Here is a 12,955-nt window from a genome sequence, read left to right on the forward strand (position 1 = left end):
TAGACATGCATTAGTTCTGAGAGATTGTTCAGTTTGAATTATTCGATAAACCGATCGATTAACATGGATTGTAAATGTCTTGAAGCTTCATTTCTCCTTTATTAGCTCAAATCACTATGGGCATTCTGGAACACTTTCCTGATGCACCCGAAAATATAGTGGGATTTTAAAGTATCAACCTTAAATATCTGGCTAGATCGGTTAGTAATCGATTCTCCTTAATAGAACCTTGTTTCTGGAATCCGATCAAATTGCTCGAGTTTCATGTTGTCCTTATTGATAACGATAAATGCCTCTGAAAAATATACGTGGATACTCTAGTGTGTTCCAAATGAATTACATGACAATTTTATATGTTTTGAAATGAGTGTAGTACAAGTATTGATTTATTGGTTTATGAACCATGGCAACATGGTAAGTGATTTGTGATTATGGATTTATCAAAAATATAAATTGTTTCTAATTTATGGAATCACGGAAACTACTGGTTTATGAATTATGGTTTTATATTTCACTGGTTATACTCGAACTGTTTTACTTGGATATTATATGGGTAGACTAGAGGTACAGCTCTGATCAAGCTGGAAATTTCTTACGGACTTAAGGGGATCTTTGGGTAGGCTTTCAGGCCCAAGGTACTCCCTTGGGTTAATCATTTGACTACTTATGGTGTACAGGTGGAAATTTGATATACGATTTATTTCATGATCACGGATATGACATATTACTGGATCACGATCCAGGTATTACGATTTATGGATAAAACTGATTTCTACTTGATTTTTATATGCATAGGAATCTGGAGTATGGAGGCACAGCCCTGATTCGGCTGTAAGTCCTTACGGACCTAAGGATATCTTGGGTAGGCCCCAAGGTATATCCTTAGGTTAGTTCCCTTTGCTGTGTGCATAAGGTAACCCTACAGACCTAAGGATATCTTGGGTAGGTCCCAAGGTATATCCTTAGGTTGGTTTCCTTTGCTGTGTGCATAAGGTAACCCTACGGACCTAAGGATATCTTGGGTAGGCCCCAAGGTATATCCTTAGGTTGGTTCCCTTAGTTGTGTGCTTAAGGTAACCCTACAGATCTAAGGATGTCCTTGGGTAAATCCAAGGTATATCCTTAGGTTGGCTTCCTTTGTTGTGTGCTTATGGTAAGCCCTACGGACGCAGTTCTGGGGAACTGCATAATGGAGTTTGGTTGGAGGGTTCCACTATGGCTTTAAAAAGATTTATATCTTCTCACTGGTTTTGATTGGAACACACTAGACATCCTTTTCGACTCATAAAAATGAGATACTTTGAATGATTCCTATGAACTGTGATCTTCTTGCCTTCAACTTGATGAACTACTTATGAAACCCTAGATTATTCCGTAACGGGTATACGACTGATTCAATAAGGAAATTATATGGCTTTCCATTTATCTGTATGTCATGTAGCATAATCTGGTAGTTCTGTATTACTGAGCTTTCTGAAGCTCACTCTATTACTCACCATTTCAGGTTAAAAGAATTGTACCAGTATAGCTATCAACATCAGTAAGGGAGTTCTTCCGGCGTTGCTTGTAGAGTATGGTACATGTGATTAAGGGGCATGTAATTATATTTTGTTTTATATATGAGTTTGAAAAGCCTATTTTATTTCTGAATAATAATAAATCATTTTATGATTTGACATGTTTTAAGAAAAGTTTTAAAATTTCCGCTATTTTTACGGTGGGTCGCTCCGGTGGCCCAAATGTGACACTCCAGATCGAATCAGGCTATTCGCATCGGTCTGAGGGGGTTACATTTAGTGGTATCAGAGCTATGGTTTGAGTCAAAATTTTCAAGATAGACTGCCCGGTCGAAAAGATGTATGATCAGTACATGTCCCTAAACCTCAATCGTACCTCTCTGAGCTGGAACTCCATGGCTGAGTCCCTATCTGTGACGAGTAAACCGAAGTTTCTATACGTTAAGGCTATACTTGTACAAAAAGGAATACAAGTAACATCTGTCTAAACGCTGTAAAGTACCTCACAAGCCATGTGAGAGTTATTTATCTGAAAAAATATGACTTGACTCTGGAAATGAAATTGAGGTATGCTACTGCTCTATGAGTCTATTCTCATGACAAAGACTGAATTGATTACTCAAGGAAATTTTCGCTCGGATTATTTTATTGGAATAGGGAAGAGTTATAAAAATTGTATACTCAACTAGTTAAAAATTAGTGGAGGATCTGTATTTCTATAAGAGTTATATGAAAGATATGAAAGAACCGATGGAAGTTTAATTTATGCAATTATGTAACATGAATGAATTTCGAGGACGAAATTCTTTTAAGGAGGGAAGAATTGTAACACCCCAATTTAGGGGTTAAATTTAAGAAATTATAAAGTGGTGAATTTAATTGGTATTTTTGGAAGAAATTAGGGATTAAATTGTAAAATCGTAAAGTTAGCAGACCATTTTAAGAAGTGTAGAAAGTTCAGAGACTAAACCCATGATTTAACCATTTTTTATATGATGAATTATATAACTCTCCCCCGTGCGCAGGTTCTCACATTTTCCAGTTTTCCTCCCCTGTTCTCCTTACTTCGATCTCCGATCTACTAGCCGTCCGACCTCCGATCGACGAACCGAAACCACCATCGTGTTCGTTGTCGACCGAGGAACAAAACCCCTCAAACCTTTCGTCGTGAATTATCATCATTCGTCGTTAATTTCAGTCGGAAGTATCATCGGTAATAACTCGATTTCAGTTGGTTTTTCGTCGATTCACGACGATCCGATCATCCGTTTACTACACCTCTAGCACCATCGTGTTCCTTGCATCGTTCCGAGTCTATCGGTGTTCTCTGTTTCTCCGTCGTCACCGGTGTGTGGAGGGGTGAGACCGTCAAAGTTTCTGACATTTCAGAATCGAGCTCTCCGCCGTTCAAAATTGTGAACCGAGCTTTGTTAGTGCCTTAAAATCGTATAAAATAATTTTTAGGAATTTTTTCGAGAATTTTTTGACACCGTAGCACTGTTCACACGTCGGTGGGCATCGTCTGGGTGATAATTTTGTAAATAATTTCTGTTTGGGTGCTATTTGTGTAAAATTTGGGTGTTAGTTTAGTAAATGTGTGCATAATGTGGCTAATTTGGTAATTAATTTCTGTTAGGGTGATATTTGTGTAAAATGGTCGACTGTTGACCATTGACCGGTATTGACCACACTTGACTGGCTTTGATCGGGCATTAAACGACCTTTAACTTTGACCGAGTATACCTAACCTCACATTTTTCGACGTTCTAAATTCGATTCTGCAGTCTATATTTCGAAATTTAGACCCGAAGGCCTTGAAATTGTCGGTCAAACCCATTGACTTTGATTTTGACCGAAAATTCCAAATTTTTGAAAAGTCATATTTTATGCTTTCGATGTCCTGAATCCGAATCCGAAGTTCGTTTCGCCAAATTCGAACCCGGTAAGCTGTTTTTCACTGATTTATCATCCTATTCGATCCATTTTTCAGAATTAAGCTTCGTTTTTTATGTAATTTCTGTTGATATGGATCCAAGGAAATATTGAAAGATGATTTCAAGATCGAGGGCATTCGAATGAAATTTAATGGTCGATCAGTATTGCACGGAAATCGAGGTAATACTTTACTACCTCTTTATGCTTATTGGAATATGTTGATATTGGTAAATGCATGAATAAGATAATGTTGGTCAATTTTGTGGAGTTGATTAATTTCTACACTCGATCTGAATACGGTAAAAAGGTTCAGTAACTGATTATGGTTCAGATGACTTTTATAAGAAACTGGGGAATTGTTAGAATTAAAATTACAAGTTATGTGTTTAGTGATAAATGAATGAATTTAGATATGTATCATATAATCTATTTCATCAAAGATATTTGGATGGGAAATTACAAGAATATTCTGATAGGGTAAAATTACAAAAATACCCTTATATTGTAGGATGACAAGAATTGTCTCTGGAAGTTGGTTAATAACTCTGAAAAGGCATATTGATCTGATAAATTTACAGATGTGCATAAGAACTGCTAGTTTTACTTGGAAAATTTGGTTAACCGGTTTTTAACCCCAATAGGGTTTATGCACGATACTAGAAGTCTGTTAAGGAATCATTTCAAGATTTGAGAATGTTCCAAAAAGAAATTAACCATAGGATCTCAAAATTATATTTATTTTTGTTAAGAGTAAATACTGAAATTATCTGGTTAAGAAATTACGAAAATGTCATTGTGAGGTAAAATAATCCGAGTTGACCTTGAATGAGAAAGTACTTTGATGATTCGTAATTATCTCGATTAACTACAGATTTGATTGTTAAGATCCTGACTTAGTGTAGAAAAATTCTTGATATTCCGTTTGTAAAATCTGAGAAGACATTTGACCCGAAAATATCCGAGTTATGAGTAAATACCTAAAGAACAATTTATCGGAGGGTGCTCTTTTATCCAAATTGTTTGAAAAGACTGAAATAGATGATAAATTGGAATTAAATAATAAGACCGGATGGAAGGAAAAGATTGAAATACCGTAGATCTGTAAAATGACCAAAATACCCCTGTAATGAAAATGACTCAGGAATATCACCAAGCTCAGGAATGATTGGATATCCTCGAGCTCTGAAATGAATGGAATAAAACTGAACACCAAAATTACCAAAATACCCTTATGGCCTATATTAAGTAAATGTCTTGGTTTAATTAAGGAATCCAAATAAGCATAGGTGTTGGATTACCTTTAGAAGTTATGGAATACAACTTAAGTGAGTTGATCAATCTTAAGGATATGTCAGTACCTGAATGGCATAGATGTTACTTGAATGCATGTTCGTCTTCTCAAGTGTGGTTTGATGATAATTTTGAAAGTACTCAGCTCAGCCCAACTCTAGGTCGCATTCGATAATAAGAAATGGATATTTGTTAGACAAATCAACCACGAAGACCAAATTAAATTAAACGGAAGTACAATATGTATATGAAATTCAGAAACGTTTGGATTATCTGGAAAGCTCTGAAGTAACCGGGATAGACTTGACTCATAAACGAAATGAGTAACCTCAATGACTGAGGATTAAATAGGTGATTGGATGAGTTTGGGAACATTGTTGAACTTACATGATGAATTATCCTTATGGGTCATAAAACATGAATCAAGTACGTATGTATTTCCTGATATCGTTAAAATATGGAAATGAAATAAAGACTATTGGAGGATCTATTCAACGATGTTTACGAAGATGATTTATGGACAAGAATTTTTGGTATTAAAGAGTAAATACTCTGAAAAGGCAGTAAATTGACGGGTGGACATGCATTAGTTCTGAGAGATTGTTCAGCTCAAATTATTCGATAAACCGATCGATTAATATGGATTGTAAATATCTTAAAGCTTTATTTCTCCTTTATTAGCTCAAATCATTCTGTGCATTCTGGAACACTTTCCTGATATATAGTGGGATTCTAAAGTATCAACCTTAAATGTCTGGCTAGATCGGTTAGTAATCGATTTTCCTCAATAGAACCTTGTTCCTGGAATCCGATCAAATTGCTCGAGTTTCATGTTGTTCTTATTGATAACGATAAATGCCTCTGAAAAATATATGTGGATACTCTAGTGTGTTCCAAATGAATTACATGACAATTTTATATGTTTTGAAATGAGTTTAGTACAAGTATTGATTTATTGGCTTATGAACCATGGCAACATGGTAAGTGATTTATGATTATGGTTTTATCGAAAATATAAATTGTTTCTGATTTATGGAATCACAGAAACTACTGGTTTATTAATTATGGTTCTATGTTTCACTGGTTATACTAGAACTGTTTTACTGGGATATTATATGAGTAGACTAGAGGTACAGCTCTGATCAAGCTAGAAATTTCTTACGGACCTAAGGGGATCTTTGGGTAGGCTTTCAGGCCCAAGGTACTCCCTTGGGTTAATCATTTGACTACTTATGGTGTACAGGTGGAAATTTGATATACGATTTATTTCATGATAACAGATATGACATATTACTGGATCACGATCCATGTATTACGATTTACGAATAAAACTGATTTCTACTGGATTTTTATATGAATAGGAATTTGGAGTATGGAGGCACAACCCTGATTCGACTGTAAGTCCTTACAGACCTAAGGATATCTTGGGTAGGCCCCAAGGCATATCCTTAGGTTAGTTCCCTTTGCTGTGTGCATAAGGTAACCCTACGGACCTAAGGATATCTTGGGTAGGTCCCAAGGTATATCCTTAGGTTGGTTTTTCCTTTGTTGTGTGCATAAGGTAACCCTACGGACCTAAGGATATCTTGGGTAGGCCCCAAGGTATATCCTTATAGATGTGTGCTTAAGGTAACCCTACGGATCTAAGGATGTCCTTGGGTAGATCCAAGGTATATCCTTAGGTTGGCTCCCTTTGTTGTGTGCTTATGGTAAGCCCTACGGACGCAGTTCTAGGGAACTGCATAATGGAGTTTGGTTGGAAGGTTCCACTATAATTTTAAAAAGATTTATATCTTTTCGCTGGTTTTGATTGGAACACACTAGACATCCTTTTCGACTCATAAAAATGAGATACTTTGAATGATTCCTATGAACTGTGATCTTCTTGGCTTCAACTTGATGAACTACTTATGAAACCCTAGATTATTCCATAATGGGTATACGAATGATTCAATAAGGAAATTATATGGCTTTCCATTTATCTGCATGTCATGTAGCATAATCTGGTAGTTCTGTATTACTGAGCTTTCCGAAGCTCACTCTATTACTCATCATTACAGGTTAAAAGAATTGTACCAGTATAGCTATCAACATCAGTAAGGGAGTTCTTCCGGCGTTGCTTGCAGAGTATGGTACATGTTATTAGGGGGCATGTAATTGTATTTTGTTTTATATCTGAGTTTGAAAAACCTGTTTTATTTCTGAATAATAATAAATCGTTTTATGATTTGACATGTTTTAATAAAAGTTTTAAAATTCCCGCTATTTTTACGGTGGGTCGCTCCGGTGGCCTAAATGTGACACTCCAGATCGGATCGGGCTATCCGCATTGGTCTGAGGGGGGTTACAATCAAGAAAATGAGTTATTATAATAATTTTCTTTTGAAAATTTTACTAAAACAATAATTTTGATATACAAAATTAAAGCTTAGTTCAGGAGTGCGATTACGTATAAAGAAAGATATCACTTTTAGGGATGGATCGAAAGGGGTGAGTACACTACAGCAAAATTGTTCTGTAGCGACGTTTTTAGCGGTGTTTGGAGAGTAAACGCCACAAAAGTTAAACATATAGCAGCGTTTACAATCCAAATGCCACAAATTGATACTTTAACGGTGTTTTTTTGTACAAACGCAACAATAGAGTAGAAATATAGCGGTGTTTTTACCAAAAACGCCGCAATATGGTGGTTAATAGTGGCATTTTTCCAATAAACGCCACAATGAAGAATACTTTTGCGTTGTTTTTAGACAAACGCCACAGAAGGGTTAATCAATAGCGGCGTTTATAGTAATATGCTTACCTTACTGATGCAATAAAGAACTCTGATGACCAAATTGCAGAACAAGCAATGGAGCTTATTCATCATAAGTAACTACTTCTACTATGCTATATTATCCTTCAAGTTGCTTTGTATAGTACCACAACACGTCATTTGCTCAGTTGTAGATCCGCCACTGCATTGATCGTCAATTCCACGACATTCACAATGATGGCAAGTAGTGGGGATCATAGGACCTGTTGGGTTGAACATGGTTTCCCTTGCTGCCAAAAGGCATGCTGTTCCATTTGTTGTCGTCGTAGGTTGTCACACGGTATGTACATTGCTTTAAATACAATATTTTTTGGCCTTCGGGTCGGGTGAAGCTCGTTTCAGTCCGTGATGATATCCGTTTGTTTTAATGCTCGATAGTTATGTCTGGTTCATCGAAACTATGTCGAAGTGTTTGTGAACGAAATGAGATCACCACCTTAAACTCTCCATTTGTTATAATGCTCGACGATGTCCATTCGCTATGGAACAAGGACAACAACAGCGGATAACAACACTATCGGTTGTCGCACTCGGTATCAGGGATTTAAGTTACGATTGCAATCACATTTTCGATTGCATTGTATTTATTGCAATTGTGGCAATAGCGGGTATTGTGTTAGTCATTGTGAGTATGATGATTGCATTAATGGTTTCAAATGACACCTTTACCGCTATATAACAGCCGCTATTTAAATTCTTTCTCGGTATTCTGACAGAACTCCTCGAACTTAGCACTATTCTTGGAACAACTCGTTGTACTAGCGTTATCACCATCGACAAAAGAAAAAAAATTTATATTATAAAAACAAGAGTTAAATTGATATTTTATCTAAATTTTAAGAGCTAAATTCAAAATTAACCCTTTCAACTAACGGATCATATCATCAAACAGACATGCGTCAACGACTGAGTGACTAGAATACAATCAATCAATAAGTGATTTGTAATGTAACTTTTTCAAAATTGGTGACCAAAAGGAAAATATACTTAAAACAAAAGGGACTACAAGTAATTTTTACCCAAATCAAAATCAAACACAATTCACACAAATAAAAGGAGATAAAAAGGAAATAAAAGCGCCTATTCGCGAGAGAGTGATTTCATTCATCATCTCTTCCATTTCTATGAATTACAACATTCTTTTCTTTTCTTATTTTCTCACAGCAATAAAGATTTCAATTTTTCTTTCTGTTAATCCTAAGATGTCTGTCAAGTCTCTCATAATTACTGGATTTATCAATCCTTTGAAACCCACTGCTTCTTCTTCAAGCTCTGGGAGTAGTAGCAGCCTCTCTTTAGTTAAGAAACCACTCACTTCTTCCTTATTCAATGGCGTAGGTACTCTTCCTTTGGCCTTTTCTTTCTTTCAATTTTAATGGGTATTTTCTCATTTTTCTTTCTAATATAGTTAATGAAGTGTTTTCTATTTTCCTCTTGTACTCGCCTTTGGAGTAAGATTAATATTGGAATTTGGAACTAAATTTTGCTTATTGTGATGGGATATATCGAATTTATGCTTTTTCCCCTAAAGAAATACGCTTCGATTGTTACTGTAAATCTAGAGCAATCGTGTCTTTGCCTGATTAGAGAAAAGAGGGTTGCCAATGAATGTGTATTTGATAAGTATATTGGCTAGCCTGCTGACTTCACTCAAATGGAATGCAAAAAAATACTTTTCAAGTTGAACTGGTTTTATTGATGATCACATTTATATATTCCGTGAGCAAAGCTAAAGCTTAGTTATATGGTGAATCAAATGCGTTCTTGAAGACATTAATATATTAAAGCATAAACAGTTTGCTGAGTAACAGCAGTTGAATGATTTACGTCTCAAAAAAGATAAATCAATTCTATAAAATAAAATACTATTGATGAACTGATCAGTTCTCCTGCAATAAGTGTGCTTGGTTTGGGTAATGAAATTTTGAACTGGTAATCATGTGAGCCACCATCTTTTCAGCCTATTTTCTTCCATTTTTCTATTGATTTGACTGTTTTATTCACATTCTGGCTGATGATAGGCAGTGTAAAGTAAGATTGGAACTCCTGTGAAAAACAACATTTTCTCATTCTAGTATATGACAATACTAAATTCAAAGGACCATCTAACATCATCTTAAAAAAGGCTAAATACAAACATTTATAATAGGTTCAATCTATACTTTAAAATATAGATTTTTTTATTTTATAAAATAGTGGCTGCCCTAAAAGTTACCAGCACAAGGACCCTTCCAGGAAGATCTCATTGTCATAGACAAGGTGGAGGCGCTCTTGGTACACGCATGAACCTTTTTGATCGATTTGCTAGAGTTGTTAAGGTCAGAGTTTAGGAACTATTTATATATAATCCAAGTAATGATATCGTGGCTTCTAATTCCAACTTTTGGTGTGTTATATCAATAACTCGATTTAGTTCACTGATAACGGCAGTCATATGCAAATTCAATCTTAAGTTCCTTTGAAGACCCTGAGAAAATTTTGGATCAAGCTGTGCTCGAAATGAATAATGACTTAGTGAAGATGAGACAGGCCACTGCACAAGTAAGCCGCGTAATTTTTTATTTCTTGTGTTCCATTTTAAAATTTTCTTTTGGTTCCTTTCTTTTTGTTCACATAATTTCCTTTTTCTCACCTTCCTTTTCACTGTTTTTTTATATTCTTTTATTCACTTTTATTCATAATTGCATAGCATATGTACTCAACTGTGCATGCCTATATATTCTTAGAATCCTATTTGATATGTTATTCTGCAGTTTCAGTGTAATTTTCTTCCGACATTACTATACATTTGATCTTTTTTCTTCTCTCTTTTTGAAGGTATTAGCGTCTCAAAAGCGGTTGGAAAACAAGTACAATGCTGCACAACAGGCTTCTGAAGAGTGGTAATTGATCAAGGGTTTTTTGTCTTTAGTCTGTGAAATATGCTATTATTTAAATGTTCCCTTTAAGTTTTTGATTTCATAAAGGTACCGCAAAGCACAGTTGGCTCTGCAGATAGGAGAGGAGGATCTTGCACGTGAAGCCTTCAAGAGGCGTAAATCTCTTGCTGTAAGATGACTTCATGCTGAAATCGTTTCTCTGAGCACTCATCTAAAATCATTCCATATCTACAACCCTCGAAATTTGTAAAAGAACATTAGTCAAGTTGTCTTCCAAATATTTGATTTCATAAGCTGACAGGACACTTAAAATTTGATATGCAAGTAATAAAATTTTCCTAGTCAAGTCTTTACCTGAACTATTTTGTGGCTTTTTAAAGGATTGAGGAAACCAGAAATTTAAATTAACAAACTTAGCATGGTTTAGCCATTGATTGGGGTGACTATTTTTTTATATTTTACATAATCAATGTAAGGAGAAAGTTTGGTTTGGGTTGGCAACAAAGAAAATCTGATCAGATTTGTTGGGCTTGGGTTTTTATGGTTCTAGTACTTCTTCTCATGGAAAAGTAGAGGAAGACTACGAAAGGATGCTGAATTTATATGGAGATAGAAAAGGAATAAAGAAAAGAGAAGACGAGTTGATGGGTAAAAAAAAGGCTAATTGAAGAAATAAAGTCATTTGGAACATTTTCAATTACTTTGGCATATCTCATGGTTCAAATTCTAATCTTCAATTTGTAAGGTATTTTAGGATTCAAATTGGTATTTTGAATTTTAAGATCTAAGTTGTAGATATAAATATTAATGTTATTTCAATAACATTAATTTCCGTTTGGTTTGCATTGGGATTAAACTTGAGATTTGAGGTTTTTGAGTTTAATTTGGTTCCTCTATGTCTCCTATCTATTTCCTCGTGTTTCCCAACTTAGGCTTGTTCTAGCAACAAAATTTACAAAATGACCAGTTGGCATGATGATCTGATTTATTGGCTAAAGAGACTATGCCTGTGTAACTGATTCATGTAATTTTCAATGGATTGAAAGTGCCCTATTTCTTCTCTTGTTTTAGAACCTATTACAATTCGTAGTTCATAAAGTAAATAGCATCTTTCTGGCTGAATAATTGATAAATTGCCATTTTCCCATTTTGTTGCAGGATAATGCTAATTCATTGAAAGCTCAGCTTGATCAACAGAAAAGTGTTGTTGATAATCTCGTCTCTAACACGCGAGTAGGTTTCTGTTTAACCTTTTTTTTTAAAACTTGTTTCTATTTAACTTTTTGATTATTAATTTGATTGAATTATTATCTACTTAGATAATTTGGTTGGGATTTTTACCATGACATATATTGCCTTAGGTTTTAGTTCACTTTGTTTCATGTTTGGCATGAATTGAAATATATGATTATTATGTTTTGGATATGTATGAAACACAAGCATCTAAAGGTTAAGATTTGTTTTGAATAAAAAGGCTAGGGAAGAGGAAAGAATGTTGTACTAGCACTTTGTTGATCTTGGTGTTCTGAATTATTGTTTAAATGAGAACCTGGTTAGGAGATGGAACTGAACTCTTTCTATATATGATCCATTAGTTAGAGGTATGAAATCATTCTGAATAGAAATGGAGCAGTTCTAGTTGCCTTCTTAATTGGCCGAATTAACAGTGATGCTTCATCTCAGCAATGTGTTGAGAACTTGCAGGATGCCAACTAGCTTGAGAATCATCCTCTCTATCTTTCTTTGCATACCTTTTAGCATACTTTGTAGGTCACTTTGTTAGACTGAGACATTTTTTCCTTATAATTATGACATGATTTTGATGAAAATAAATTTGATGAAATAATACATATAATAAGAGAATTTTCTATATAATTATTTTTACCTTGTTATTAGTTGTACATTGATGGATTTGTTGTGGTTGCATTCCCTGAATTCCATGTTGTATAGCTTTTGGAGAGCAAGATACAAGAGGCAAAGTCAAAGAAAGACACTTTGAAAGCTCGTGCTCAGTCTGCAAGGTGATACCCAATATTCCCATTGCTACCTGATTTAGTGTGTTTTTTAAATTGAACTTTCTGGTCATGCTCAGTTTGATGTTGCTTCAGAACTGCAACTAAAGTCAAGGAGATGGTGGGAGATGTCAACACTGGCAGTGCTTTAGCAGCTTTTGAGAAGATGGAAGAGAAAACACAGCCTATTTTTATAGGCTATAGATTACAAGTTAGAGTCCTACGAGGTTTCTTTTCTTCCTAACTTTTATCTCCTAAATCTTATCTCAGTTCATAAGAAATTTAATCCTAATAGTACAATATAGATAAATTATATATAAATTAAACTTTATCTCCTAAATAAATTAAACTTCCAAGTGAAATAAAATTCCTAATTATAGAAGGCTTCCTAAACTCCCCTCAAACTAGGTGTATATGTTATATAAACCCAGCTTGGACTTGAATCCATCAAAGTTAGCTCTTGGAGGGCTTGTAAAAATGTCCGCAAGTTACATTTGAGTTGGAATG

At 34.9% G+C, this 12,955-nt stretch overlaps 1 protein-coding gene across 1 annotated transcript in view; it reads left to right on the forward strand.

Annotated features, from left to right (window-relative positions):
* The first annotated feature begins 8,699 nt into the window (after window positions 1–8,699).
* The window catches only part of LOC120176134 (membrane-associated protein VIPP1, chloroplastic-like), a 46,617-nt gene continuing 42,361 nt past the window's right edge, over window positions 8,700–12,955 (forward strand). Inside the window, exons 1-8 of the mRNA XM_039182635.1 lie at window positions 8,700–8,895; window positions 9,754–9,875; window positions 9,988–10,098; window positions 10,375–10,439; window positions 10,524–10,605; window positions 11,595–11,669; window positions 12,387–12,457; window positions 12,545–12,675. Of these exons, the coding sequence (XP_039038566.1) occupies window positions 8,760–8,895; window positions 9,754–9,875; window positions 9,988–10,098; window positions 10,375–10,439; window positions 10,524–10,605; window positions 11,595–11,669; window positions 12,387–12,457; window positions 12,545–12,675 (793 nt within the window). The 5' untranslated portion in view covers window positions 8,700–8,759. The remainder of the gene's footprint in view (window positions 8,896–9,753; window positions 9,876–9,987; window positions 10,099–10,374; window positions 10,440–10,523; window positions 10,606–11,594; window positions 11,670–12,386; window positions 12,458–12,544; window positions 12,676–12,955) is intronic.

The sequence above is a fragment of the Hibiscus syriacus genome, unplaced genomic scaffold (assembly GCF_006381635.1).
Source record: "Hibiscus syriacus cultivar Baekdansim isolate YM2019G1 unplaced genomic scaffold, ASM638163v2 tig00003398_pilon, whole genome shotgun sequence".
NCBI classification, from domain to species: domain Eukaryota; kingdom Viridiplantae; phylum Streptophyta; class Magnoliopsida; order Malvales; family Malvaceae; genus Hibiscus; species Hibiscus syriacus.